Genomic DNA, 27,845 nt, shown 5'->3' with positions numbered 1-27,845 from the left:
TTCTCGTCGTTGCTGCTGTTATTTAAACCCACAGACACCACTGCAAGACAAGAACATAATTGCCAAACTTGGCAGGCGGGTTTGCAATCACAGTGTGTTATTATAATATTCAAAGGACACTGCTGCCCATGCTCTGCAAAACTCGTTTGTGAGCAGTGGCTATCTATTCTATATAATTAATTCACAGAGTGTGAATTATATAAGATTTCATCTCGAGAATCGAACCCGCGATTTACTATCGCAAGCGTCAGTTCTAACCGCTGGGCTAAGTACTGTTCATTCATTATATACATTATTACATACATTCAACTCTTTAATGCTTTTACACCTATATTCGATCACTCTGTATCAATAACTTAGTTATAAATTTATTCTTCATAAATTATTCTTAATAAATTAGTAAAGAGATAAATCTTTATTTAATTATCAACAGAACTTCTTTTTGTCACTAATTCTAAAAAGTCCATAGTTTTTGTACGAAATAGAAGTAAATTATTTATTTACTGTTGAGGAACGTAATATCTTGGAAAATAAAATTTAATTAAATAGCTTTGACCACCAATAAAATACATTTTTTTTGGAAAAGTCATCAAAATCGATTTTTAAAATTCTTTCAATATTATTCAGTGTCAATTGGCAGTTTTCGATATTGTAGAAATAACATTAGAGGTACTGCGTAGCCACACATAGAAACCTATTTATAACACTCTTATCATTAAAAGAGATGTGTTTTAATTTTCCTGTCCTCTAAGAAAATTTCTAAGTTAGCTTTTCAACGATGTAGGTCGGAGTAGTAAGGTACATTTTGGCACCGACAACGCATAGCGGCGCCCGACTGACTGGCGCCATTCCCCATGGAACATGGAGATTGTTCCCAGTTAACTAAGAGACATCCAACGACCGCACGTATATATACTGTAGCTCTGAAACAAATGTTCGTATCTAACCATTCCGTAATAATTAGTTCCTTAATTAACAACCAAAATGTATTTAAAATTACTTTTAATATTCGCGATAATTTTTTATGTACAAGTGAAGTGTAAAACTTCGTCAAATAAAGCAGAAAGCTTAGACACTATAAGGAAAAGTCTCGAAGAACACCAAAAAGAATTGACCGCTGCAAAAAATAAATCTAAAACTATTCCGAAAGAAATAACGAATGTGGTCAAAGTTAAATTAAAATCATCAGTGCCTTTACAAAATGTTAATGAAAAACCTAAAATGATTTCAGTTAAACAGTATGTATATTAAATCATTTTCACAATAGTTTTTCTCGTTTTAGTGAGCAATACATATTTACGTTTATAAATAATTTAGAGTTTTTTGTCGTTATGTTTTTTTAATAAGTTATTATGTAAGCTAAAACGTTATATTTTAAATATAATGTAACAATAATAATCATAATGTAATTTGGTATATATTTTGCACGTTACATTTGGTGAAACGATAGTTTTCAACTTGGCATAGAACAACTGTAATCAGTCTTACATAATAGTCCTTTAATTTTATACGTCTTGTATATCAACATTTATTTTGTTAATAAGCCTAGAATTTTATATGACATTGTATATATTGAAGAAAATTACTTTCCCTATGAGCTTTATGTAAATCAATTTTTATTGGGAACATTACCAAATGTTATGTTCAATTTAGCTTCATTAATTTAAAAAAAAAAACTCTTATATTTACTGAATTTAAAATTAAAAACCTTTTTCATAAAATTTACACTCGACAACTGGAAATACAAGCAACTCTTCAAATCTTAAAGAAAAGTCACGGATAAATATATTCACGCTAGAACCTTACATAACATGAATGTATTCCTATTTTCAATATTTCAAATAGTCTAAAAAAACTAATAAACAGTTGCGAATGGCCTGTACAGTCGACATTAAGTGAAAAATACATTTATTAAGTTCAATAAATATTTTTTATAGGTTACAAGAATGGGCAAAAGAAATATCGGACAAATTGGTAGATCATGAAAGTATGATAGTAAGGCGAGATTTACTCGTGAAAGGATTTAAAGGCCTAAGAAGTGAGCGTCGTAACGGAACAGAAATCGTGGAACAAGTTGCAGCATCCTTGCGTGATCTGCTGTCCAGAAGAGCGAAAGCCGCAGAAGCTATTATGCGAAAGGCAGAAGAACTATCGAAGAAGAAGACAAGTCCTCCACCAAACTACACCTACACACTTAGTAATGTAAGTGATTACTAGATCAAATAATAGAATGCATATTCACCTGTTCTTGTTACGCTAAAAAATATAGAGGCAGATTTTGTGATTTACTAAAATATGTGCACAAACAGATACATATACACATGTATATATTTGTAGTCTTATTCTATTAATCTAATTATTCTTATCAAATTTTTTCAATGTATAAATAATTTTCGTAAGAAGCTAAACTTTGTTTAGGCAAATATATCAGAAAATCCGATCTCTTGTCAATAATTTAAGTCTTTCCTTGACTTCTCCAAGATAGTAATCAAAATTTATTTAGCAAATTTTAAAATACTTCTTTTTATATTATCTTTCCTATTTATATTTGAATTAGTATACAAAACCTAAATTTGTATAAATATTATCTTTGCTGATGTCTTTCCAATTGCAATGTAAATAAATTAGATTCGCTTTCGACTGTAACGTTTTGTATATACTATGTATTCCTTATTATATTGTATTCCTTGAACTTATGCAATGCCTACAACAATTTTTTTTAAAGTCAATTTAATTTTGTAGGATCTAAATCAATGGAAAAAAGAAGACACAGAATGGAAAGAAGATCGTCGTAACTTTACATTTCCCTTAAACTGTAGGAGTCTTAACAAAGTGAAATTGCATCAAAGTTCACACTTCGACGCTGAAGTTTCCTTAGATACAAGTAGCGTTCACGTAGCTATTGAGGTGTTTGATTGCGGTAAGTAAACACACTAAATAATAACTAACTATCAAATTCATAGTTCATAAATATAACCACTGTTAGTAAACAGCTGCTGAGAACAGCTGAATCAAAATAAATGCGCTTAACTATTTTATATACAATTATTACATGGTAAATTACAATCTCCACATGTTCAGTAATAACGTTGCTGATATATATAATAAAAAATAAATAAAAATAAACATTTGACTTTAAACATCCAGCAGCTACCTAACTGTTGAACAATCGGGTACAAAGTGGTCAGTTTAGTTGTCTTTATAAAATTACTTTGTTCTTAATTGCACCCACTTCTGAAGTGATCATGTCAACGACAGATGGAATTCCATTGCCACTTTAGTTCACAGATTATACAAGTAGCCTGAATTGCTCATCACCATAATTTCAGGTTTTAGAACATCCACTACTGTACATAGGCCTCCCTCATGGATAACGCAGCAGACGGACGAAAGGATTTATTCGTCAGTAATTTTATTGCTCAAAATTAGGCTAATCACTTTGTATTGTTACGCCGGCTCTTTTTTATATCCCAAGGAAATCAAACATATACCTGTCCACCATATATAGCTGGAACAACAATAGAGTTACAAAGGACTTTTGCTGGCTCTAACACCTTTGTTTTCTTTGAATTTTTGTCATGACTACGAGAACACCTTCGAATACTACTACAGTTTCTACGTATGTGTCTACGTATTTTAGTGTCTATTCATGTTTATGTCTTAGGTAAGCCATAGAATCCGCCGTTAAGATCTTGTTATGGAAAGAGGAGCGCGTGGTATTCCTTCCGACTTTAATTTAATTTTATAAGTAGTAAAATCAATTGTTGCAGATCCACTGCTTCTTGAACACTTACACTGGTCTGAAGGTCTAATATCTACCTTCAAAGAGAACTATGCACAGGATGCGACTTTAGATTTTCAATACATGTGCAGCGCCAAAGGATTTTTAAGACATTATCCAGGTATAATTATTTGAATAAACAACTAATATTAAAATAAATAATATTAATGATATGCAATAATCTGATCAGAACGTGTAGAATGAAAGATTTTGTGAAGGATGTGAGGAAAAAAGGTAAAGAATTTGTGAGGAAAGAAAGAAGAAAAGGGCAATAAAAAATGGAAAAATTCTTTACACCTGCATTGTAGCGTCCCTGTCCCAAACAAAGCAAGGGGAACGAGTATAAAAATATAATAATAAAGATCATTCTTAATTTTTATAAATATCAATACCAAAAATTATGAAGCCATAAAAAAATACAACCTAAAAAAATTACAAAGGCTATTTCAATACTTTTATTTTCTTTATAAATATACGAGTACAAAATAATTAATTACATATGGTACAAATATTAGTTTTTACATTATTTCCAACATTATCGACATAATCTCAAACAAGTAATATTTAGTTCCAAAAAATTAAAATTGCCGTCGTTTACGAAGTTTTTTTAGTAAATGCATTTGTTACTTTTAGTAGCATTCAAATTAAGAACGGCTTCGAAAAGATGTAGCAAGAAATCATTGTTGCATCCTAGGAGGATTTGACAAAAATTCTATAAATAGACTTTTAATATTTTTCAGTTTAAGGCTAAGTAATGGCGTTTCATTTGAAATTTTGAGTCTTTATCATTCTGCAGCCGCATTGTGGGACAGCATGTATAAACTCAAGTTAAGCGTAGCTGATATTTATGACTGTCGCTTACGCCCTTGGTACGTCAGCGCCAGTGGAGCACCTCGCGACATTCTAATACTTCTAGACGCTTCTGGTTCTATGAAAAATTCTTCTAATCTGGTTAGTTAAGACCACATTATTAATTCATAGTTATACCTATAAATTTCATACGTATTTTTGTATACATATTTTTATAAATGGTTTAATTATAACATTTATAATATTTCATTTCGTTAAGTGTTCACATCTATTTTATTAGAAATGTGACATGAAGAAAAGGTTGTTCTTATTATGACAAGTGTACAGTCTTATTAGTAAGCTTGCTACAATTTCAATTACTTCGGAAAAGTTATTAATTATGTACTATAATACATTATTCACTTTAAATTACAGTGATCTACTGCTTACTTCGCAATTATTGCATTCTTTCTCGCATGTTAATAAAGCTGTTTAAAAATTCGGAATTATTCGTGTCGTTTAGTAAGTTTAGTAGTTTTAGTAATTCATTATTCAATATACATTTACTAATAATAGTCAAAAAAATTGATAAATCTATAAACAGAATATAAAATTTAATAACATTTTTAATGCAGTTAGTCGCGGAACAACTGACTTTGGCTCTGCTAAGTGCTTTAACCGACGACGATCAAGTAAACGTTTTGCGTTTTAACGTGACCGTTCGATCGCCCATCACTTGTTTCAACAACAAGCTTGTACCTGTAAGTATTTATTTTTTTTAAACTCCCTTACTTATATTTTAAATTATGTTTATTGCTAAAAGTGGTGTGTTAGAATCAATGTGGGTCACGAATTATATGATGACCAATGTTCATAATTTTAATTTTATTCATCATCACCATTTCAGATGTAGGACATATGTCACTGGACGTAAGCCTCCCTCAGAGAATTCTAATTAGTTGAAAACAAACTATGTCCAGGGTCTTCCGATAACGTTAATAAGGTCGACGGATTAATTTAACAAATAAAAAAAAAAACAGTAAACAATTTATTTATTAATTTAACGTCTTAATAAAAAATAATAATTGACAGCTAGGGATACATTTTTTAATTTATTCTGTGATATACATGGGATAGTAAACGGTTTTAATCTATATTAATTTTTTTACGGATGTTTTGATTCATTTCTTTGTAATCGTTATGAGGCGTAATAATTTTTTTTTCTTCGATAATCCACCCAAAATGTGCGGCGTACCTAGAATTGCTAGGCGAGGTAAGATCGTAAATCACAGCCAGTGGAAACTTTTTCAAAAACAATTTTTATAGTATATCAAATAATAATGCTAATTTATCATTACAGGCAAATCATGTTAATTCAGCTGCGATAATGGCGGCCATGGAGCACATCAAAATGTGGAACGAAACCTGGATGGGTGACGTTCTAGAATATTCCGTACGTTTGCTTCAGAAGCATCGAGGAACTCCGGACCGTCCTCCATCTTGCCAGCAAGCGATTGTACTACTCACAGACAGCCTCTACGGCAATTACACTCAATTACTTAACCATCTGGATCCTGATGGTCACATACGGTAATTTACTAACATTTCAACGTATAAAAAAAGACGCTTCCTATAGATAATTTGCTCTTGACATTGTACAAGAAACAATTGTTATGAATACTCGTACATTATCTATCGTCAAAAAATAATATCTATGAACACCGGAAGTCTGCATATGTATAATCTATTCTTGTTAAGTTCATTAAAACACAGTTTAATCAATTGAAAAATTAAACTACAAAGCTGTGTTCACAATAACCAGTTTAAGTAAGGCGTTCAAAGGTGACAATCAAGTCTCTCTAATTTACTTTGATTTAATTGCACAAGACACATGGTTAAGCAATGATAAGTAACTATTTTCTTGACACGGCTAAACTATAGTGGTCACTGACTGTGTTATACAGCTTACCAACATTGAATGAAAGTATCGGAAGAAATTCGTAAATTTTTTAGTATGTAATATAACACTATTACGAAAGTAGTAAACACAGACATATTTTACATCACTAACTATAATACACTTGTATCCAAAGATTTTTTCAAGGGGAACTATGAGAATTGTGTCTGTGATTTTTTAATCACCTCGTCATATTAGAGATGTTGTCGTTTCAGAGCTATAAAATAATCTTAAATAAATATAAGTAAAATTATCGTTACATTAAGTTATCATATGTATATCATTACAAATACTGAAGCTAAAAAATTTCACCAATTTTGATTGTGCCAGTTGAGCTTCTTTCTCTTCAGATTGTTCGTTATGTGGCTACACGATCAATACGGCATACGAGATGACACAAAGAGCTACGGAGAGTTCTTAAGCTGCGCACGGGATGGTTACTACGCCGAACTCATCACACCTTCCGACGTCACTGAACAGGTGATGAGGATCCTTCGAGTGTTGGAGCGACCGCTGGTGGGGCAGAGGAAACATCGCCTAACCGTGTACAGTGACGTTTACGCACATGTCGAAGTAAGTTCACTGATCGAATTTACACAACCATTGAAGTTAAATCATTTCACCAATTTTTATCTGACTTTGTAACGCGATATTACAAATACAACAATTAACTTGTAATACCAGATGAAAATCTACACAGAATTATTGGTTTTAGAAAAGCTTCAAAGGTTTTTCACCTATTGCCAAGCACCCGGTATAAATTGATAACTCTGTTTTAGTTACATAAATATATTTTACATGTTTGAATGCAACTTCTGGCCATACAAAATCTGCATAGACAGATAGTAAAAAACAATTAATTTTTAATATGTAATAATCAGAATTTTGTAGAAGATTTATGTTACTGTATTATCATTACGTAGCTTATTATTTCTATTTCAGGCTTTTTACCTATGATCGATCATCCTATGTACCTAACGACGCTGTTATACCTAGATTCATCTAATATATACAATTCTCGTGTCACGGTGCTCGTGATTGAACTTCTCCGAAACGGCTCGACCGATTTTCGTGAATCTTAGCGTGCATATCGGCCAGGGTGGAGAATCGGACAACATCTATTTTTTATCCCTCTAAATGTTAAGGGTGGTCCACCCCGAAATTTTTTGATTTTATTTTTTTTATGACACAGCATAAAAAAATACATGATATCCAAAATTTTCACCCTTCTACGATCAACCCTGATTTTTTATTTGTTAATTAAAAACTTAATTTTTTTTTTGCAAAACTTTTGCAGGATCAGCTAGTAATATATTAAATTCAATGAAATCCCGCTTTATATTTATTTGCCGTTTATATTTTGTTTGTTTTAAACAAGTGTTAGCAATCTCGGCTCGGGTCTTTACATTAAATATTTGACCAAATTGATCACACTTACTGTAGTACTACTTAACTCGCTGTACCGCGCCATGGAAAAGCGCATCGCTGTCAGGTCGAGGAAAAAACACAGAACGCCTATGATGCCTCTAGCGTTGGCGGCGGTTGACGAAACGGAGCCGGAACATTTCCTTTCTCGCCGTACGCATACCTAAGGCCTGGTAAAGCAATTTAGATAGCACTATAACCATGAATTTAAGAACTTAAAACTCCTCATACTAAGTAATTTCACTAGCTAAGTGAACTTTAACGCACTGCTGGCGATAGAATTAGGTTCTTGAAGGACTGATCACTTTCTATATTTTCGTTCTCTTTAAATCATTATTGAACTAATCTTCTGTTTCTCCCGATAGGATCCTAGAAGAAGTGAACATTATTGGAAAGAAAAAGAGAACGCTGAACAAGTCTATAGATATCAAGAGCTACGTAAGAATAAAGCAAAATTACTCAACCAATCACAATTGTATCATGACTATATGCGACAATTAAGTCTTGTAAGTTTTGATTAGTGTTCTCTTTTATTGCATATATACTTAAGTTCATAGAAATTTCATACGCTTACATACATTCATCATCATTTCATTCGTGGTTCATCCTCAATTGAACATGGACCACCCCCATAGATTTCCAAAAGGACGACGATGTTAACAAAGTGTTATGTCCACCTTGTGGATGTACTCTAAAACCTTAAACGACTATTTGTTTTGGGCGCTATGTGGTCTGCCCAACGCTATTTCAACTTACCAATCCAGTCGTTCTGTCGTTTAATTTCGTTTGTCTATGGATCTTTTTATTTGTGATTTGTTGTTGAAATCCCGAGCACAGCCCTCTTCATGGCAGGAGATTGAACGAATGTGTCATGCCATGTTTCAGTGCCGTAAATTTTTAACATTTAACACACAATTGGACGTAGATTTTCGTGTTAAGGTAGTGAAGGATGCGAATAAAAATGTTTCGTACTTTCTCGAACGCTATCCAGCCGAATTAAGCACAGGTATTCACAATTACACACACACTTCAGTTATTGTAATAACATTTACGAAAACATGAGTGATACCTTAATTTTTTGTAAGCTAAAGGACACAAAATATCTGTTTTTTTCTATTTTTAGGACAAATATGGTTATTACTACGAAGGCGAAGATATTAACTACCGACTGCAAATTAGTGTCTCCGTGCCTGTTTTCGACCATACAACGTTAGAGGTATGTACATGTATATATATTTGTATATATATATATATATATATACATATATATATATATATATAAATATATATATACTATCGACCTATAGACTCATCACGATATCTCTGAAACAGAATGGTTCAGAGAAATTTGCGGGATTCCTTTTGAAAAGTATAGATTAAAGAGAAGAATGGATTTTATTAAATTTCACACGCAAAGGGAATTGAGAAGACGTTCTACGTAACTACAAGGAATAGTCACAACGTAGGTCAAATCATAATTCTTCAGGTTACATTAGTTCGCTGACAAAATATTCATCAAAATTTTTCTCTAAATACCAATACTAATTTTTGTTACATGCAGAATACGTAATATCTTTGTGTTTTCCTTTAATCTATGTGAGCAAGCAGCGGCCTGCATCCAGCGTCTTCTGTCGACTTTAGTAAAGTCGAGTGTCTACGTTGCGGCTGGATGTCCTCCGTTTCGCTTGCCTATCCATGGTCTCCACGCTAGAACTTTATAGCCCCAGCTGTCATCTGTTCTGAGCGCTACCGTCATAAATTGGTTGCTACAAATAAATACACAAAGTAAAAATCTCGCATGTTAAGTCGCTGAGCAGGATACTGAAAATTGTCAAAAACTTCTGAATAACAATAAGCACCACATGCCTTATATGTAGTTCAAATGATAGGCTTCCCGGTTGGTAGTTGACATTTATATTCCTTTAAATTAATATATTAGGCATTTTATAAAAATTTAGTTAAATACACATGAAAACTATACTTTTAATATATACTGTTATATACAATAACTGTAAATCATAAAAGTAAAATTATTTTCGAGTGAATACACCTTTAAATCGAATACTTAAAACGTAAAGTAACAGTTAAGTTATTGAATGAAGTATCATTTATTTGAAAAAAAAAATGATCGTTTAAAATAAAAACAAAATTATTTATAGCGATAGCGAATCAGATGTACCTCCTTGTTCTTAGTCCACGTAACCTATAAAACATTCAATTATTATTAATTACAATCTTTTTTTATTTCAGAATATAACTATCAAACTAGACGAGGTGAGTACAATTTTATGTACGACATTTCCAATTAATAAAATCAATCAATTAACGTGAGAATTTTGTTTGTTTACAGAGTAATTGTTAATAGGTGTAAAAAGTTTTTACTAACAAATGAGGAATGATATTAACCCCGTTGAAACTTCTATAACTATAACCAATCATCCTCTTTATCAACTTAAATGAATTAGTTCTAGTAAAAGTAAAGTTAAAAATCCATCCATTATTTCATTCTGTTTATACATTTTAATAATTTTCTTTTGTTTTTGTTTCAGGAAAAACAAAGGAATTCTACAAGAACGGCAAGCATTTTTGCATTCACTATGTAGTGCATTTGGTTAAACGTCTATATCTATAATGACAGTGTGTGTATATGTTCTTAACACTAGTACGTAAAGAGACAAAATGGTCCATCATCTGACAATTTGTAATATAGCTGATCAAAACTCTGTAAAAATTACCCTCCACTGGTGCTGTACCCTCCATGGGCAACTAAAACAAGCAACGAAGTCGTAAAAACTATTAAACAAAATAATAACAAATTGATTGTATTAAAGTTTCTATCACTATTTAGTAAATTTGACTCTGAAAACAAATTACACATTTTAGTAAAAAAAAGTTTTTCTTGCTTTCGTACCGGAAAGTAATGTCGTTTTCTTAAGTGAAAATTAACCGATGACATTTTTAACAATTTTTTACTTCTAATCAACAATCTGGTATACAACGTCTTCCAAGTACGTAATGAACTACCAAATGACAATCAAATATCGACATGCGCAGAAACGACATTACTTTCCGGTCCCCCTAATACTTTCCTGCCTTCGGTTGTGTACGCCAACGCATGGCAGAGAAAATCAATAGCGCCTCCAAAAAATGAAAGACCTTTCTCATATTCAATTCCTTCGCAAGGATTCTTTTAATACTGCCATATGGGTTACCTGGAGCCTCGATGATAGCCTCTGTTTGGCCAATATCTTTATCGTTTTGGAGAAGAAAGGTTGCACGTATAGCACCATTAATACACACCAGCGTGTATGGGAAATAAATCAATACTTTATTTTCAGTACCCCGTCAACAGGCTTCTTGGGGTCGCAGGAGTAGATATACCTATTGATCATCTTAAACTTTACATCCCCTACTATCAGGTCAGTAAAATGTTTTTTATTTGTTCTTCTTTGACGCAAAAGTTAGATTTACTTAAAATTTTTCTCTCCTTTTAGATAATTTAAAATTAAACTCCCAATAATACATTTTGCATGTCGTATTGATACTACTGAAAAAGTAATTGCTTCAAAACCGCTGACTAACATGAGATACTTATTATCATCATCATCACCAGCAAGCCATACGTCTCCGCAAAAGATCGCCACGATGACCAATCCTGGACTGCACGCATCCAGCGATTTACCGCGACCTTAACTAAATCGTCGTTCCACCTGGTGGAGAGCCGATCTACGCCGCGTCTACCAGCTCATGGGTGCCCCTCAAGAACCCTTCGGCACCAATGGTTTTCGCTTGCACGATACGCACCACCTATTGCCATTTTAGACGAGTAATTAAAAAAGTTTTTTTGCGGATCTCTTCATTTTTGATTTGTTCTCGCCGCAAATCTCCTAACATAGCTTTCTCTATTGCTCTCTGTTATCCTTGAACATTCTTATAAGGTCCATCTGAGATACTAATTTAGAGAAACCCTTTTTAAAGTTTTTTTTTTTAATTTTCCAACAAATCTTTAACATCTATTAAAGATGTTGGTATCTTTATGTATCATGTATACGAGTCATGTTTAGCAAAATAAATTGAAAAGTCATAATAAATTATTTTTAACTCCTGTTATCCAGTATTTATGCATTACTAAGAATCGTTAACAACAAAGAAACAGGATAAGATCGCAGGAAAACTATCAGCTATTCAGCTGATCACTAAGCCAACACAAAAGCATCGACCCAGATAGCGGTTGTGATAGCTGCAATAAAATATATTTTCCCTGATAACGAATGCTCGTTGTCAGATATCAGATGGAGTGTTTTGATTAAATTGAAGGGCGACAGTCCGCACAGCTAATACGCTTCTGTGTATCGATATTATCTAGACTTTGTTGGACTTACGTCACATGGCATAGCGTATGACTCTGTGTTATTCAGACAAATGTGTATTCACACTAATGTTGTGAAACATTTTTTTTAAAACAGCTCGCTGTCTCAGCATCGAATACATTTTTAATCGATGATATCAATTTCAGAGGAATTTACGTCATTGACTCTACCATTTCTGGAGAGTAACTGAGTGTTTAATTTTTGTATACATTTTGTATAGTTGTCTGTTTAAGAAAGAGCAGAGTCTAATTACAATTTTATTATAAACTTCAAAGGACACTCTTGACATGATTTTATTACGTGTAATTGTGTATTTTTTTCTTAGGACACAAAACTATAATTATTCCTAAACCTTTTCTTTATTTCCCTTTAATCTAAATACCTAAATAATTTATACAGAAGCCTTGTAATTTCGGGATCTAGGCCTCAACATAAGATTAATAATTACAACGAGAGAGCGCAATTCTTAATATTCAGCTAGTAACACTAATTCTCGCTTGGCCTATAAGTGTGAATTAGTTTATAGAAAAGACTTTGCCATTTTCTCGTGTTTTCCTTCAATCTACAAAAGTAAAAATGTCAGAAATTTCATACAAAAAATACGACCCGTTGATAATGGAACGCTCGATTTACGATTATCAGACACAGTTCTCAACCAACAAGCTACCATTAGTACATTAGTAAAACTTATGCTAAGCTGCACTCTCATATTCCCAATGTGCAGTCTATTTGCCTTGGAAACGGCCCGCATCCAGCGCCTTCTGACGAGATTGTCTTTCCTCCTTGTGGGCATACGTGCTCCGCTACACTTACCCTTGTTCCTTTTTTATTTATAATCATGAAGATATGACAGAATGTCATGGACTTCGGGATCGCATTAATCTGTTCATTTAAATATCTAAGGACATAGTTCGAAGAGTTTTTCGGCTGAAGTGGTAGTGGACGGAGCACATGGCTCGTGTAAACGACGGCAGTTGGTACCAGAAGGTTCTCAATAGCAACTACGAGTCGGTAGACCCAGCTTGGCTAGGACACTTACTAGGTAGACCAACGACATAGTCAAGGTGATTTTTAGAGTAGACCTATACCTTGAAGACGCTAACTTCAAGGATTAGGTCTCGTCTATCACGGTGATGATGATGTAGATGAACTGTTTTGCTGCACTCTATTTAAATAAAAATGTTTTGCAAATCTGTCATTAATGTATAAACTAGTTTTAAGATTAGCTGTAACATTTGTCATATGTTTATGTTTACCCTGTTAATTTGTTAAAAAAATAATAATAATGTTTGGAATTATGCGACTTCCTGCAGCTTGGACCTGGAGGTTCTTTTATGCTTCTTGATCACCGTGGCAGTATTGTTTTACACGACAACATGAAGCCAACAGTAAGTGCTATTCTCTACATTGCTACTGGTGTCAAGTGCTAACGATCAACAAATTTCAATTTCAAGTGCAATTAGATATAGAATCGTAATTACGTGAAAGTTGATTTGTAAAATTTTATCACATATTAAAGAAAAATATCTGGAATTATAGTGCAACCGGAACCGTTGTCACGCATGTTAAGATGCGTGCTTTGCTAACCTTACAAAGTTAGAAAAACGTTATTGAAATTTCTTGTATTATAATTTATTGAAAGAGCCATCGAACCGTCCTACAAAAATTAAAACACAAACCGTGGCTTGAGAAATAATTTATTATATATGCATTCTCGACTTTCAGTTTGACGGTGATATACTTAAGCCTGGATATCGGACGGTTGACTTTTTAGATGTGGAGCAATCGGCAAGCGACCACTTGCCACGGGAATATCCTAAAGAGTGGCTCGAGGTAACGTCATCTATACTTTCTTCCTATATGCGGTGTCAAGTACTAGCTTATAAGTAATTCACAATATTCATGTAAAATTCAAATAACAACTTTATCTCCATTGAAACAAATATGTTAAATTTTCAATTAACCTGTCTTGATACAAAAATTTACAAAGACTGTCGCTGTTCTAGAAATTTCTATTAAAATTTTTAATCATTTGTCCTTATTACATACATACAGATTAAAAATATTAAACACTCGTAATTTTTTTAATAACTGATCACTGTCGAAAAATCTGATATTGCTATTACAACATGACAACATTAGAAACATTTGTAAAGATATTGATAAACATCTAGCAACATTAGATCGATAACAGGTTTCAAGCGATTTCATCTAATCTTTAAAATATATTGTTTTTTTTAAACACAAACAACACAAATTCCAAAGTCATAAGCTTCATATCAAATAACTATTTAAATTCATTAATATACAGGTAATTGGATACAGATGTAAAATCTTTAAAGGAGTGAACGTACATTTGTAAAAAAGCTTTAAATCATTTACACCTATTTTAAATCGCCTCGTATAAAGTGATTACTTTGAAATATGTTACATGAATTTATCTTTTCTATTAGAATGCGACAAGCTAATAACTTCTGACACTACAAAGTCTGCAGTTAACAATTATTAATTTTATTATGTAGTTTTTCTTATTTATTTATTATCATTACGTTATTTTTTATTTCTGAAACCATAAATATTTAAACAGGGTGTATCATACATACATTAATTTACAGCTTCTACCCCTGCAACGAACCACCCTTTTAACAAACGATAAGAAGTTTGTTATAGACAAAATCATAACCAATCCTATCATACTGCAGATATATAGTAGAAATCATAAAAAGTATTGTATGGATGTATAATATCGTTTTCAGTTTCGAAAAGAACTGGTATTGGAGCGGACCGAAGGTAACAAAACTATGTACAGCAAATACATCTACGACGAAGGCATGCGCGGAATATTGCAAATGCACGAATACCACTGGAAACGTGTACTCGACCATTACACGGCGGTGGTTGTACTGCCCAAAGGTGGAGGCCACCGCGCTGTGCCCAACGCAAGGCACTTCACTCAGACACTCGCCAAAGAAGCTTATAAAACATTGTCGGAAACTGATTTCTCTATACATCCTGATTGGTAATGTTTTTCACCATCATATCAGCCGATAGATGCCCATTGCAAGCCATAGGTCTACCCCAAAGGTCCGATCCCGTGCTACCCGCACTCGGCGACTACCCGCGACCTTGACTATATCATTCACCTTGTATTTACGTACCTTGTATGGCTCTTGGTCCCAACGGCTATCGACTGTCTTTAACACAATACAAATAATTTAGTAAATAGGTACAAAAAATTTATGAACATTTTAAATTACTCCTTTCTGTAAATTTCAATAAAACGAAATAGTTTCAAATTCCACAAAATGCAGTAACGTTTATGTTAATGTATTTTAATAAAGAGTGAGGAATATATTTTATCATTACACAAAAGAAGTAAATTTTTTTTGATAATTATATCGCTATGGTGTAAACCAGATCTTTAAATAGATTCTTCAAAACAACATCGAAGGTTTTCAAAAACACGCCAATTAAAGATAAGAGCAGCGCCGCCATATTTTCTCGAATGTTATTCTTTAATTCAGCGCGTATTTACAGAGAGCGACAAGGGACTGAAAATGTCCCCATAAAAATAATGACAGGGTGTCAATTCTGGACTTCGTAATGATTTTTCAAATTTCATTCCTGTTCTATCTAACTTTTCTTAAAAATATTCCTTATACGACCTCCATGCTGTTTTGTGGCCCCGCCCCGTCCTGCTGGAACCAAGTCATGGAGTTGTTCTTATTGAGCCTCCGAAACTTTTGTTGCATCAAGTTATTTATAAGAGCTAATTATATTATGGCTCTAACTCTAATTTAATTTCCAAGTATCTAATAAAATGTTATTATTGCAGGATGTACTGTCGTCACGTGGAACCGCAATTAGAGACTCAGAAGGACGAAATCCTTTATTTTTTAAAACGTCGCAAGAACGAACCAAATTTCCAAATGCAAAATCTTAGACACAGTTTTTCCCCTATTCCACCTACGTTACAGGAAAAACCTTATCAATGTGAGTCACATCGCAAATTGCTAAAGTAACCTCTAAATTTTTTCAATTTATTTTTATTTATATCTACTCGCTTAAGTTCAATAAACAAAGCACAAAATTTGAGAACCTAAATTGGTTTTTGATTTAAATAAGTGTCAAATAATTAACAACTTTACATGTTTATACGTTAATGATCTTGTTTTAAAAATACATACATGTATGATAATTTATTTAAAACATTGTAGGCAGTGAAGAATTAATGGCAAGAATAATGGAGGAGGCAATAGCCACAGCCCAATGGTCAGAAATCGACGAAGATCAAGATTGTTCTACCTGTCAACTTGGCTCTGTGATTGCATTTTTCGCTAGTGGTAATGTCATTGATTATTAACAACTTCAGATGTTTAGCAGCCATCTTTGTATCTATTGCAAAACGAAATATATAGAAAAGGCCTTTCAACGATTAATTTAATTCAAACTAACACTCTTTATTGTACACGTAAGAGAGAATAATTTATTACATGTAAAATATAAATAATGCATAATAACTACGAAAAAAAAGACATCGTGCTGTCTTATGTAGTATATATGAATATAAAATACACAATTAACCAATCAATTGACCAGTTTGTCAAAAATAAATAGGGGAGATGCTGAAATTACTAATAAAACATATAAAGAGTTTAGTTGAATTCGTTGCCTTATCAATTATATATTATCTAAACAATCTGTTGGGCCGATACAAATTAACTACGTCATTTCTTATCACATTTAACACAGCTAACTGATATTATCGCAAACATATCCTTCAAGGACAAGTTATTTTAATTATTTATCATTTGCAATTTTACACAACGAAATCGATACGTAAAGAATTAAACTTTAAATAGGTATATCAAGGCGATTTTAAATAGATTTATGATGTTTGTTTTTATCACCGACCAGTAACGTGTTAATTTTACTACATTTATACTTTTAAGTCATTAATTTAAAGTTTTGTAACAAACAACTCAACTTTAAAAACTTATGTTACGTATCAGGGTGCAGGAAGGGGGCGTGAATTAAGATGCCACTTGTATCCGAAAGATGTGTTTATTCACGGCAAATAACATAAAAATAGCAATGGACGAATTTCGTAACTACACAAAATGCGTGACATACGTATTAAATCATAAACTAATTACATTGAATCTTTAATTATTGTATAAGTATTGACAATCTGATCAGCGCCATCTATCACCGCAAATGTAACAGCACACTTAAAGCCAGGTGACCTGTTACGATATCCAATAACTTAAACGAATTACAAATGACAGTGTGAAATGACATATCAAATTATTACATATTTAACATTTTTTCATTAATTATTAAATTATGTTTTGTTTATTAACATGTAATATATTTTTTGAACAACTCTTATAACAGAATCCACTCTCGTCAAGCCAAAGATCTCTTATGATGACATGTTCTCCCTTTGGACTTTGGACTTTTAATTAAATAATATTGGACCGTAGGCTTTAAAAATTGTATATTGCATAAATGTATTTTTAACTATGGATACATGTAAACATTGCCTAAAAATATTTGAATTAGCATGTATATATTTAAGATATTCCATAATCTATTTATAATTGTATTTCAACCATTTTCACAGTTGTCTGGACGAGATCGCTTCGTACAACAAGACTACGATTTGTATCATCGCTAAAAATTATTAAACATTACTTTCTTCATGTACTTTTCATGTTGCGTCATCATCATTTTACATATTTTCACTAGGACCGATCCGCCTGCATTCAGCATGACTACCTTAACAAGAACGTTTCTCCACCATGTTGGTGAACGTCCTACAGTGTGCTTACCGGTCCGTGGTCTCTGCTCCAGAACCTTATGTCCCTAATTTTGCACACTATATGGCCAGCTTACAGCCACTTTAACTTACCAATCCGCTCGTCTATATCGGTTACATTTGTTCGTCTGCCAATCTCTTCATTCCTGATTCAATCTCGTAAAAAAATCTCGAGCTAAGCCCTCTCCGTGGCCATGTTTCAGTGCCCTAAATCATCACACTGTAACACATATTGGTCGTAAACCTTCGACTAAAGGCACCGAAGAAACGAGAATATGTTTTGTAGTTTCCTGGTCGCTGAGGATTTGAGAATCTGGCAAACGGAGAGTATGGTGCATAATGAAATGTAAACAATGATATCAAATCTTTAATGTGTTGTCCAGAAAGTGGATTCACGCGGTGGCAGTATTACGAGGCAACGAGTCCACACGCTGAGCCTCCGCCGGGCTGGGCGTGGGCACGCGGTGCCACTGAGCCCTGGTTCGTTCGCGCTTCGGCGAACGCACCCGCTCTCACCATACACGCACCAGTTGCGCCCATTCGACATCTACGTAACACTGACGCACCTCAACCGCAAGTAAATTTTCTTCTTTTCTAGTATAGGACTTTCACTGCCGCACTTTAATCGCCAATAGGCATTAAGAGATTCCCAGGATTCGAGGCAAAAGTGCGCACCAGATAAAGTCCTCTTATAAGGTAGCGAAGCTGGAGGGCTCCCGGAGGAACTTCGAATCGGGCAGCTACATACTACACAATATATACTATCTCACCGGATAGGCTCAAGGAACCCTACTAGTAGACCTCGATTTTGGATGTCACTCTTCAATAACACCCATTTAGCATGTCGACACAGGGGCGTTCGAGCGAGCATATCCAACATTTGGTCGGTACCGCCACATTTTTAGCTGTAAACACCACCGATTGCGCCATGTCATGTTATTATACTTTCATGTACTTGTTGTTGCCTTTAATATTGTTATATTATCTTTTGATTGCTAAAAAAACTTATTACGAGCTGTCCGCCGTCTATCTCGTGCCTGCATCGTGCATTTTGTGGATGTAATTTTTTAAAATCGTTTTTAGGTATTCATAAATATACCAACAAATAATCCTGCCTAAGTTTTATACTCCTAACAGCCCTTCACCCAATAGTCAAGGTGATCAATAGAGCGAGTACTCACAAGTTCTAGTTTTTTTCAGCCCACTTCGATGGGTATGGTCTTTGGCAATCCCGCCATCCATAATTTGGCTGTGGATAATAGTAATTCTACTAATATTACATTCATAGTACATCCTCGCTTAATCCCGAATTAGTCGCTTAATAAAAAAAACATGTCTTTATATTCAAATAAATGCAGATAAGCGAACATCAGAGATGGCTGACAGCGGCCAGAGTTTTGTACAGCACCGGGAAGAACATGATCGGCGTCGCAGGTTTTCACTTCTACCCGCGACATCTTGACGACCTTCTTAAAACTGTCACTAACATCCATGTGAGTTCTGTTTTACAAAATTGTTACAAATTTAAAATTAAACTTTAGCTATCAAAATTGAGAACCCTAACATATTGAAATGAGATGAATAAAAAGATAAAGAGCGTACGAATCTTGAGGAATGTCACACTATATAGGTGTATACATTATAAGTGGATAGGATAATTTGCTGTTAGATGAATGCCTTGCTTATCTTATCTAAACAAGTACATTTGGAAACAACGTTGTTTGATTTTACTACATGACATTGTCGAACGAAAGTAACCTACTGGTTAGCTCATCGTATTTGCAAGTTGAAGTAGCAGTAGGCAGACCACATAGCATGCAGAACAGATGGCCATAGGCGCCTTCAGATTCTAGAATGGATACCACGGCAAGCGCAGCTTGAGACGTCTACCCACGAGGTGGACAGATTATCTTGTTAACGTTATCGTAAGACGCAACATGCAGGCAGCTTCCAATTTATGAGTGATGCTTATATCCAGCAGTGGATTTCATTGATGATAATGGTGATGATCTAACATACTTTTACTACTTTACATTCGCGTGTTTGTCCCAGTGTCCTGAGGAGGACGAGAGTAAATGTGAACCTCGCTGCGACAACAAGGAATGGTCCTGCGTGCTTATAGACGACGAAGGTTGGGTGGTGGCAAAAGTACCAGAAGAATTAGATGAAGAGATCGAAACTGAACCTCTGAGGGATCACCTCGCCAACGTACACCCTGCAGCCATGGCTGCTTTGCTTAATGCCAGCGTGTTCAAATTACGCTGGATACACGACTACCAAGGAGTTTGCTTCCCGCCGGAACACGAGAAGATACGCGCCGCGGCGCCAGTAAGTCTTTACTTTACTAAAACTATCAAAAATATTATTTCATCATCATCATGATTGTTATTTCAGCCGTAGAACATCCACTAACAGACATAAGCCTAAGACTGCTTAGGAGAGACCATCATAAAGGGTTTCAGGGCGACATTAACAAGGTTTTATACTTTTTAGTATGGCGATTATTACAATTAACATTACACTCTCGCACATAGAAAGATATTCGACACCACGTTTTACCACCACGTCTTATATGCTTTATCAAATATTATGCAGAACTGTTTCAAATCATGAATTAATCGTAAGCAATTTTCGTTTATTTCAACAGTTAAGATTTATAATTAGACGGAAGTACGAAAACCTTTTTTTTGTAAGTATTGAACAAAAATAACCCATCTCAGTTTGTTGTAGGCTCTTTTCACATCAGGGCGTACTAGGAACCCTCGTAGCTTTAAATAGAATGTCATTATACGAAAGATCAATCAGATTCTACTTTCTTTTAAATTGGGCACTTTAGACAGTTTTCTCACGCCGTAAACAAGTGGTCACTCTGATCCTGTGGATAATAAAATAAATATTTACGTCCTAACAAGATCATTCGACCTACTGAATTTTTAGAGTTATTTTCTTTAGCGCTCATTCCAAGAAATGTGGCATTAAATAAAGAGCGTTATAATGTCCTAAACAAAATTACCAACAATTATTCATGATTGTAGATTTTGCCTTCGATCCTTCGTTCGCTATGGAGCTCAATGAAACTTTTCGCCTACGTGACAAAAGAATTTGCTGCCGGACTCTTCATAATAAGCAACAGTAAGTATTTGTAGTTGTTTCACTAGAAGCTACACATCTATGGTACAACGATACAACTCGTGGGCCCAGGCCGATAGCACGCTTTGAACGAAGTTGATTGCCAAATTGAAGTGGCAATAGGGAGGATTCATGGATACACACACAGAACAGATGGGCACAGGGACCTTAAGATTTTGAAATGGACACTGGCAAACGCAGCGTAAGACGTCCACAAACAAGGTGCACAGACGACCATGTAAAGGTCGTCAGAAGACACTTGAAGCAGCCCGTATCCAACCGGTACTTTTGAAAATCTTCGGGGGAGACCCACATCTAGCAGTGAACGTCTAGCGGCTGAATGTTAAAACGTTTAGTGAAACCTTCAGTTCGTTATAAATAATCCTTGATATATGTATTCCTTAATACAACTTGACATATGATGCATTCATTTAAACGCAACTATTTTTTATGCAAAAACAGCGCACTGGGCGACAGCAGAAACGGAGGCGGAGAAGCAGAAAAGACATAGACGAGTGCAGAAAGACTTCGAGAGGGAGAAGTATGAGCGACTTTACGACCCCCGCGTTCTTGTGAATAGAACACGCTTCGCTGCATGCGATCGTTCTAGGCCAGTCTACCAGTTGCAGGTAAAAATTTCTTGCTTCAAATTAAATTCATTTAGTTTTTTTTAAATAATGCGCACTTATAACTTCTTCATTTCAGCCATGGCCTGTCCTCCGGCCTCTTCCGTAATTTCCAATAAAACCGATCGGAAGCCGAACCGTAGTTTTCACTCGAGAACCCTAAGGCCTATGTGGCTTGCTTTTTGGCCACTTCTTGCCAATACGCTCGTCTTTATCGATTACACTATTTCTTTGACAATCTTATCTCCGATTTGATCTCGAGAATAAATCGCTAGCATAGCCCTCTCTTTGGTTCGTTGAGTGACTGTGAACTTGCCGATGAGACCACGTAATGTAGTAATAGTAAGTTAATCTGTTCAGCGCACACCAAAAGCTATGGAGGCCCTACGCCGGAGCGCGCACGCTTGTCGGTGGCCGCTCACCGCAGCGCCTGTCCCAGATACAAACCTCTTATTATTGGCTATCTACAACGCCTGCCCATACCGGGGACGCCCGCTCAATAACCCTCTTGTCAACGAACAGGTAAGAATACAATCCGATAAGCAAAGCCAAGATTATCTGGTATCAGAATTCTACAGAGCCACCAACAGTATGCCATCATGTACACGCTACGGAACGTCGAACAAACGTTCGGTAACAAGATTGGAAGCCCGGTTCTTCTCTTGGTTAGCAGTTGTCTATTGTATTTGATATTTTTTAAGTATTAATGAAAAGAAGAGATCGTAAAGACTTGCTAGCAAACTGATTGGCCTGTAGTTTCTTAAATCTAGTGGGTTCTATTTTTTGTACAAAAGTATTGTCTTATGTACACCACTGTTAAGAAATGATTTCGAAAACAAGAATCAAGTTAAATAACAGTGTTAGGTGATGTAGCAGAACTGGTGCTAGTAATTCTAGGGGTGAATTGGTTAAACAATCTGGGCCAGGACTTTTCTGGGCATTCAGCTGCTTTACGTGTTCAAAAACTACTTTCTCTTCAAAAGATTCAACTAAATCTTTATGGTCAGTCAAGAGATTTTGATCTTTTTTTATTGGATTTTTGTAAGTTCCTCATTTTCTGTACAATTTATTACAATATTATTATTTACTGTAATTTGTTGCGAGGTCTATAACGTTTTGACTAAAATTAGTTTCTATTTGATTGTTTACAAATTTATCTACCCACGTTTTGTAGAGAGACAATTCCTTAAACGCTTTCCTTAAACTTCTGAGTTTTTTTTTGTGTGTTTCTTGATATAACCTATTGCCAATGTAGGTTTTCCTAATTAATTTTTTTTTCTTGAAAACAGTTGATAAAAATTCATTCCTTTATATTTGTTCTTCGTGAACATCAGTTTTTTGGGGTTGTGTTATTAGTTGTTTTGTTTGTTCATTGATGTAAGCACTGTAGCATAACACTAGGGACACATACATTTTATAGAGTCATCATACTTAGCAACGCGTGAGTAGCGGACGGACGGTTTCGTTAGCCGCGTCTACTTGTTTAACTTATATTCGTGAATTAATTAAAGATAATTTAAACTGTTACAAAAATTTTCATTCCATATCCCATAACCGTGAAGGCTAATGAACACACTGAACTGTCATACTCTACTACATGATTCATATCTTTTTACTCGTAGGTTGAAATGGCAGATGGTAGGGCAGGATTGGAGCCTTCGGCAAGTCGGCTGGCGTGTTGGCGCAACCGAGTCTCGCTACCAGGCCGTCCGCCACACGTTCAGTGCTTTCCACATAACTACTCATATGTACGTATCTTCGCTTACGCTGGGCCATCCTCATTTATATCTTCCACATGCTCTCTTCCATTCACTTAAATTATAACGATCTTGCTGACTGCTAATGTAATAATGCACTAGTTATACGATCTTTATAGTCATAGTCATTGGTTTTATGTGTAAAAATTTTAAAGAAGTAATTGTACAGCTCGTTTATTAGCAAAAATATATTTATTATTATTATTTATTACATATGCAACATATTTAGGTGGTTGGAAATAAGAAAAAAAAAATATTTTGCTAACAAATGAGCTATACATCCGCCTCTTTTGAATCTATAATCTATTACCTGTACCGTCGTCGTTTCATCCCATAGATGCTCACAGCATAGAGGTAATACCATAATCGATCGTAATATTGTTTTGTAGTAAGCAAATACTGCTCACCTCAGGAAACTCATTTGTGAATAGTGACAATCTTATATATTTAATGAATAAATGTGAACTATGTAAGATTGTATCCCGAGAAACGTAGCCACGACCTACGGTCGCAACTCTCAGCCCCGTGTACTAATTTCTATTTCACCGGTGATTTGGAGTGTTCTTGTATTATCTTTTGTTTGACATATGAATTTCCCGAATAACACTAAATTTTGTAATACACTGATAATCACCTGTCATAAAAATCATTTTAATATTTTGTTTTTATTTATTCTGTTACAGGAAGAAGGATATAGACAATGTGGACCATGGCTTCCAGACCCAGAAAACCGTGCAAGTTATCGGTCGACATTAAACTTATTAGGATATTTTGCATTATATATTACATTATCTGTTACAATTACTTTATATAAATTTTGGTAGAAATAACGCCTTCAGATTAGTAGTGAAAATAAAATGGCATTTAATTATAACATAAAAGAAGTTATGGAAATAAAAAGCTGAAACCTGGAAGATATAAAAATGGTTTAAAAATAAATTTGAATCAAATTAATTTTTAATACATTTTTTTTCTGTTGAACAGGATTTTTGAATAATAATATCAAAATTACTAAAAAACAAAAATTAAAAAGCTTATTGAATCTTAATTCATTTAATTTAGTATATTTGGTTCGGAAATGTCTATTTATACAGATTTAAACAACAGACAGACAAATCACATACACAATATAATATTTCAATGAGAATTATACAATTCAAAAAGTGATAAGTTTCAATGACAATATGTCAGATTCAATTTTAAAATTATTTTTGAAGACATGTCTCGGATATTAACTGTGGCAACTAACTCGTGTTTACATTTTCTGAATAGAAAAATTTACAAACGTCATTAAATAAATGTATCAAATTTTAAAACATGTAAATTAAATATTCGCTGAGCGATCACTTACGTGTTCATTGACGGAGAGCATGTATTCGTTAGACCTTCTACAGATTTTTAGATATTTAAATTATAATCAAAATATCATCATATCCCAGTAGCCACTTTTAAAATAACATATAATTATCAACATACTTTTAAGTCTAACAATAAAAATACTTATAATTTTATTATCCAATTTTGAATTTCGAATATAGCATGCTCTGGTATTGACATCTGGCCGCTTAGTGATTGCACAGCGACTTTGTAGGTAATAAATGAAATAAATACTCTAAAATCCGACCAAAATTAATAGCAATACTTTTCAATTTGTTTGTACCTCTTAGTGCAATCAATTTAATTTGTACTCAATAGTTCTTAGATAATACAAGAATTCGTAACATTTAATCTCATTGATGGACGTTAGCGATAGTCGAAATCAATTTTTTTTCGCTTAAACGCTATTAACTTTGGACAATGATGTCATGGCAATGTTTTAATTAAAATAATGCTTGAAAAAAAGATATCGTCAATTCAAAAAAATTCTGGCATTAGTGTATTCAGATCTGATTTAATGGGAATATAAGAAAAGAATATTCTTCGCTTTTATTGTCATAACATTAGATGCGCAACTAAGTTCCCGCTGTTTTTTAAAACATATATATATTATTCGAAATATTGTCGATTATAAATTCTTTGTCTTATGAGGTTATCCACAAAACACCAATTTTATAGGTCGCCATATTACGGAAATGATGACAGTCATATGTCATCGAACAGAACAAGTAACATTTGAAAGGAGCAATATTTAGAGAATATGGCGAGTGGGATAGAAATTCCCAGTTAAGAATGACACGTGTAGACATACATATAGGTTTAAACGAGTTTGGCAAAAGACCGAGAGTCGTCATATAGCAGTACATTTGTCGAACATTCGGGAACTTAGTTACGCACGTAATAATTGGAGAATCGAAAACATTGCAGATATTTCCACTAATTATAAATAAACATTTATAAGACAAATTATTTATTCATTTTATTTCTAGAATGTAAATCTCACGCTGTAATATTAACGTTCTATGGAAATGTCATTATTTTGATAAAATAGGTGTAACCTAAATGAAATTGCAATAAATGTTCATATCAGAAGTGAGAAGTAAAAGATACATCTTACGTCAAATATAATGAATTTTTCTACCCAAATCTATTTAACATTCTAAGAAAACTTATACTATTTATCCCAATCAAAAATAGTTTTTACAATTTCACATTACATCCTTCTATATTATTTAAATGTATTAAACAAACTGTGGCTACCATCCTATATTAAAATATTATCTTTGAATTGGAACAATCTAGAATACGGTGATACATCAAAAATATTATTATCATGAAAATATTTATTTTATTCACACTGTCTTTACTTTTCCCTGAGAATAACTTTTCATTCGATCACTTCTAGTTTTCTTAGCTTAATGGAAAGAAATATTAAATTTAAGAACATCTACCTAGCTAGAAATTGTAAAATAGAATTCGATTTGTTCATTTCGTTTTTCCACACGTTTTTATTACATTTTGGCACTCTTCACTTTCTTCTTAAATTATAATTAATATAAGCAAAGATCGGATATCTGGTGCATATTTATTTAAGATCGAAAGGTTGGCTTATACTCTAAAGTTATTTTGTACGGAACAATCCCGGTATCAGCGAGTGATGCTTTGCAATACACACGCTGGCTTAAACGAAATTCGAATTCGAAAATATACCTTATCTCTTCACACTAGTGCTCTTTTTCATCTCACACCTTTCAACAAAGTCAGATCTACTCTGAATTTCAGATAATCTTAGAGGTGGAATAGACGCTAACTATGCAGCGTTAAGACTCCGGGGTAGGTGTTAGTCGAAGGCTCGAAAACTCCGAGGAGCGAGTCCTATTGATTATTTTTATACTCGGATATGCTATCTTTTACTTGCTTCTGATGACGCCGTAACTTTTTTTGATATATATTAAAATGTCTCATCACTGCGTTTTTAACTTCTAATCAGACGTCGAATATTATCTGAAAGAACCTCGAATCCTCGACGGCTGAAGTAAGACGTTCTATTAACGAGTCGATCGCTCGACAGGCAGTGTCGGTAAGACATAGATTTAAAGTTATTCTCGCGACTATGCCATTTTACGATGATTTTGATAAGAGAAATTTCAGCATCGATCCGCCCCAACTTCAAAAGTACTGGACGGTGATCAAAACGTAATTCGTGTAGGGTTTCGATCATTCGAAATCATTCTTAAACTGTGCAATATCAATAACGGAGGGTAGGCGAGTGCTCGACCTAGGGACCTAGGCGTTATAGGAGCTAAAATATCAAAGCTTAATTGATCTGCTGAGATCGCGTGGTACTCCATCATGTTTGCTTTTCTAATCATCAGCGGGAATATCAAATGGTCCGAGCTCGAGAAGAGATCAATGTCTGATCTCACTAGACCCTTTATGAATGAAAGATAGACGGATATTAAAAAAAGGCTTTTGGGGAATGGAAACTGGTCTTAAATTTAGCGTAGACAAGGAGATTGAGCCATAAAAGATCACAACGCTGCAAAGGGTCAGTACCTCATTGCTTGGAAGTTTTAAAAGAATTACTTTAAAGGAAAAAGATACAAATGTATCATTAATTATAATTAATAACAAATATCTACAAGATTTTTTTTCACAATTTTCAGATACCGACTCTGTAATTTCTTTACAATATAACTTAAGGCTCATCAAATATCCGATCTTTGACCATCATTAACAAATCATTTTAAAATCTCTCAATGTTTAAATAATTAAATCTATGAACACGAAATCATGACAGCCAATTAATTGTT

The 27,845-nt window shown here is 34.0% G+C and overlaps 1 protein-coding gene across 1 annotated transcript; it reads left to right on the top strand.

Annotated features, from left to right (window-relative positions):
- The first annotated feature begins 854 nt into the window (after window positions 1-854).
- Window positions 855-24,903, top strand: LOC137923491 (voltage-dependent calcium channel subunit alpha-2/delta-4-like). The gene is made up of 28 exons (XM_068766751.1): window positions 855-906; window positions 1,064-1,238; window positions 1,938-2,202; window positions 2,743-2,920; window positions 3,771-3,902; window positions 4,578-4,736; window positions 5,210-5,331; window positions 5,931-6,160; window positions 6,878-7,100; window positions 8,318-8,458; window positions 9,076-9,168; window positions 10,203-10,226; window positions 10,502-10,528; window positions 11,291-11,371; window positions 13,636-13,710; window positions 14,048-14,155; window positions 15,079-15,341; window positions 16,158-16,315; window positions 16,540-16,665; window positions 18,527-18,720; window positions 19,502-19,636; window positions 20,196-20,471; window positions 21,179-21,275; window positions 21,735-21,901; window positions 22,259-22,420; window positions 23,521-23,646; window positions 24,339-24,400; window positions 24,873-24,903. Exons 1-28 carry the CDS (start codon window positions 855-857, stop codon window positions 24,901-24,903), a joined length of 3,882 nt encoding a protein of 1,293 aa, XP_068622852.1.
- The last annotated feature ends 2,942 nt before the right edge of the window (window positions 24,904-27,845 follow it).

Source organism: Battus philenor, unplaced genomic scaffold (assembly GCF_028537555.1).
Source record: "Battus philenor isolate CCGP_79_NKW_IND1 unplaced genomic scaffold, ilBatPhil1.0.hap1 SCAF_21, whole genome shotgun sequence".
Classification (NCBI taxonomy): domain Eukaryota; kingdom Metazoa; phylum Arthropoda; class Insecta; order Lepidoptera; family Papilionidae; genus Battus; species Battus philenor.
Note: the sequence above shows the minus strand (reverse complement) of the source record. Positions and strands in the feature narration are given on the sequence as shown.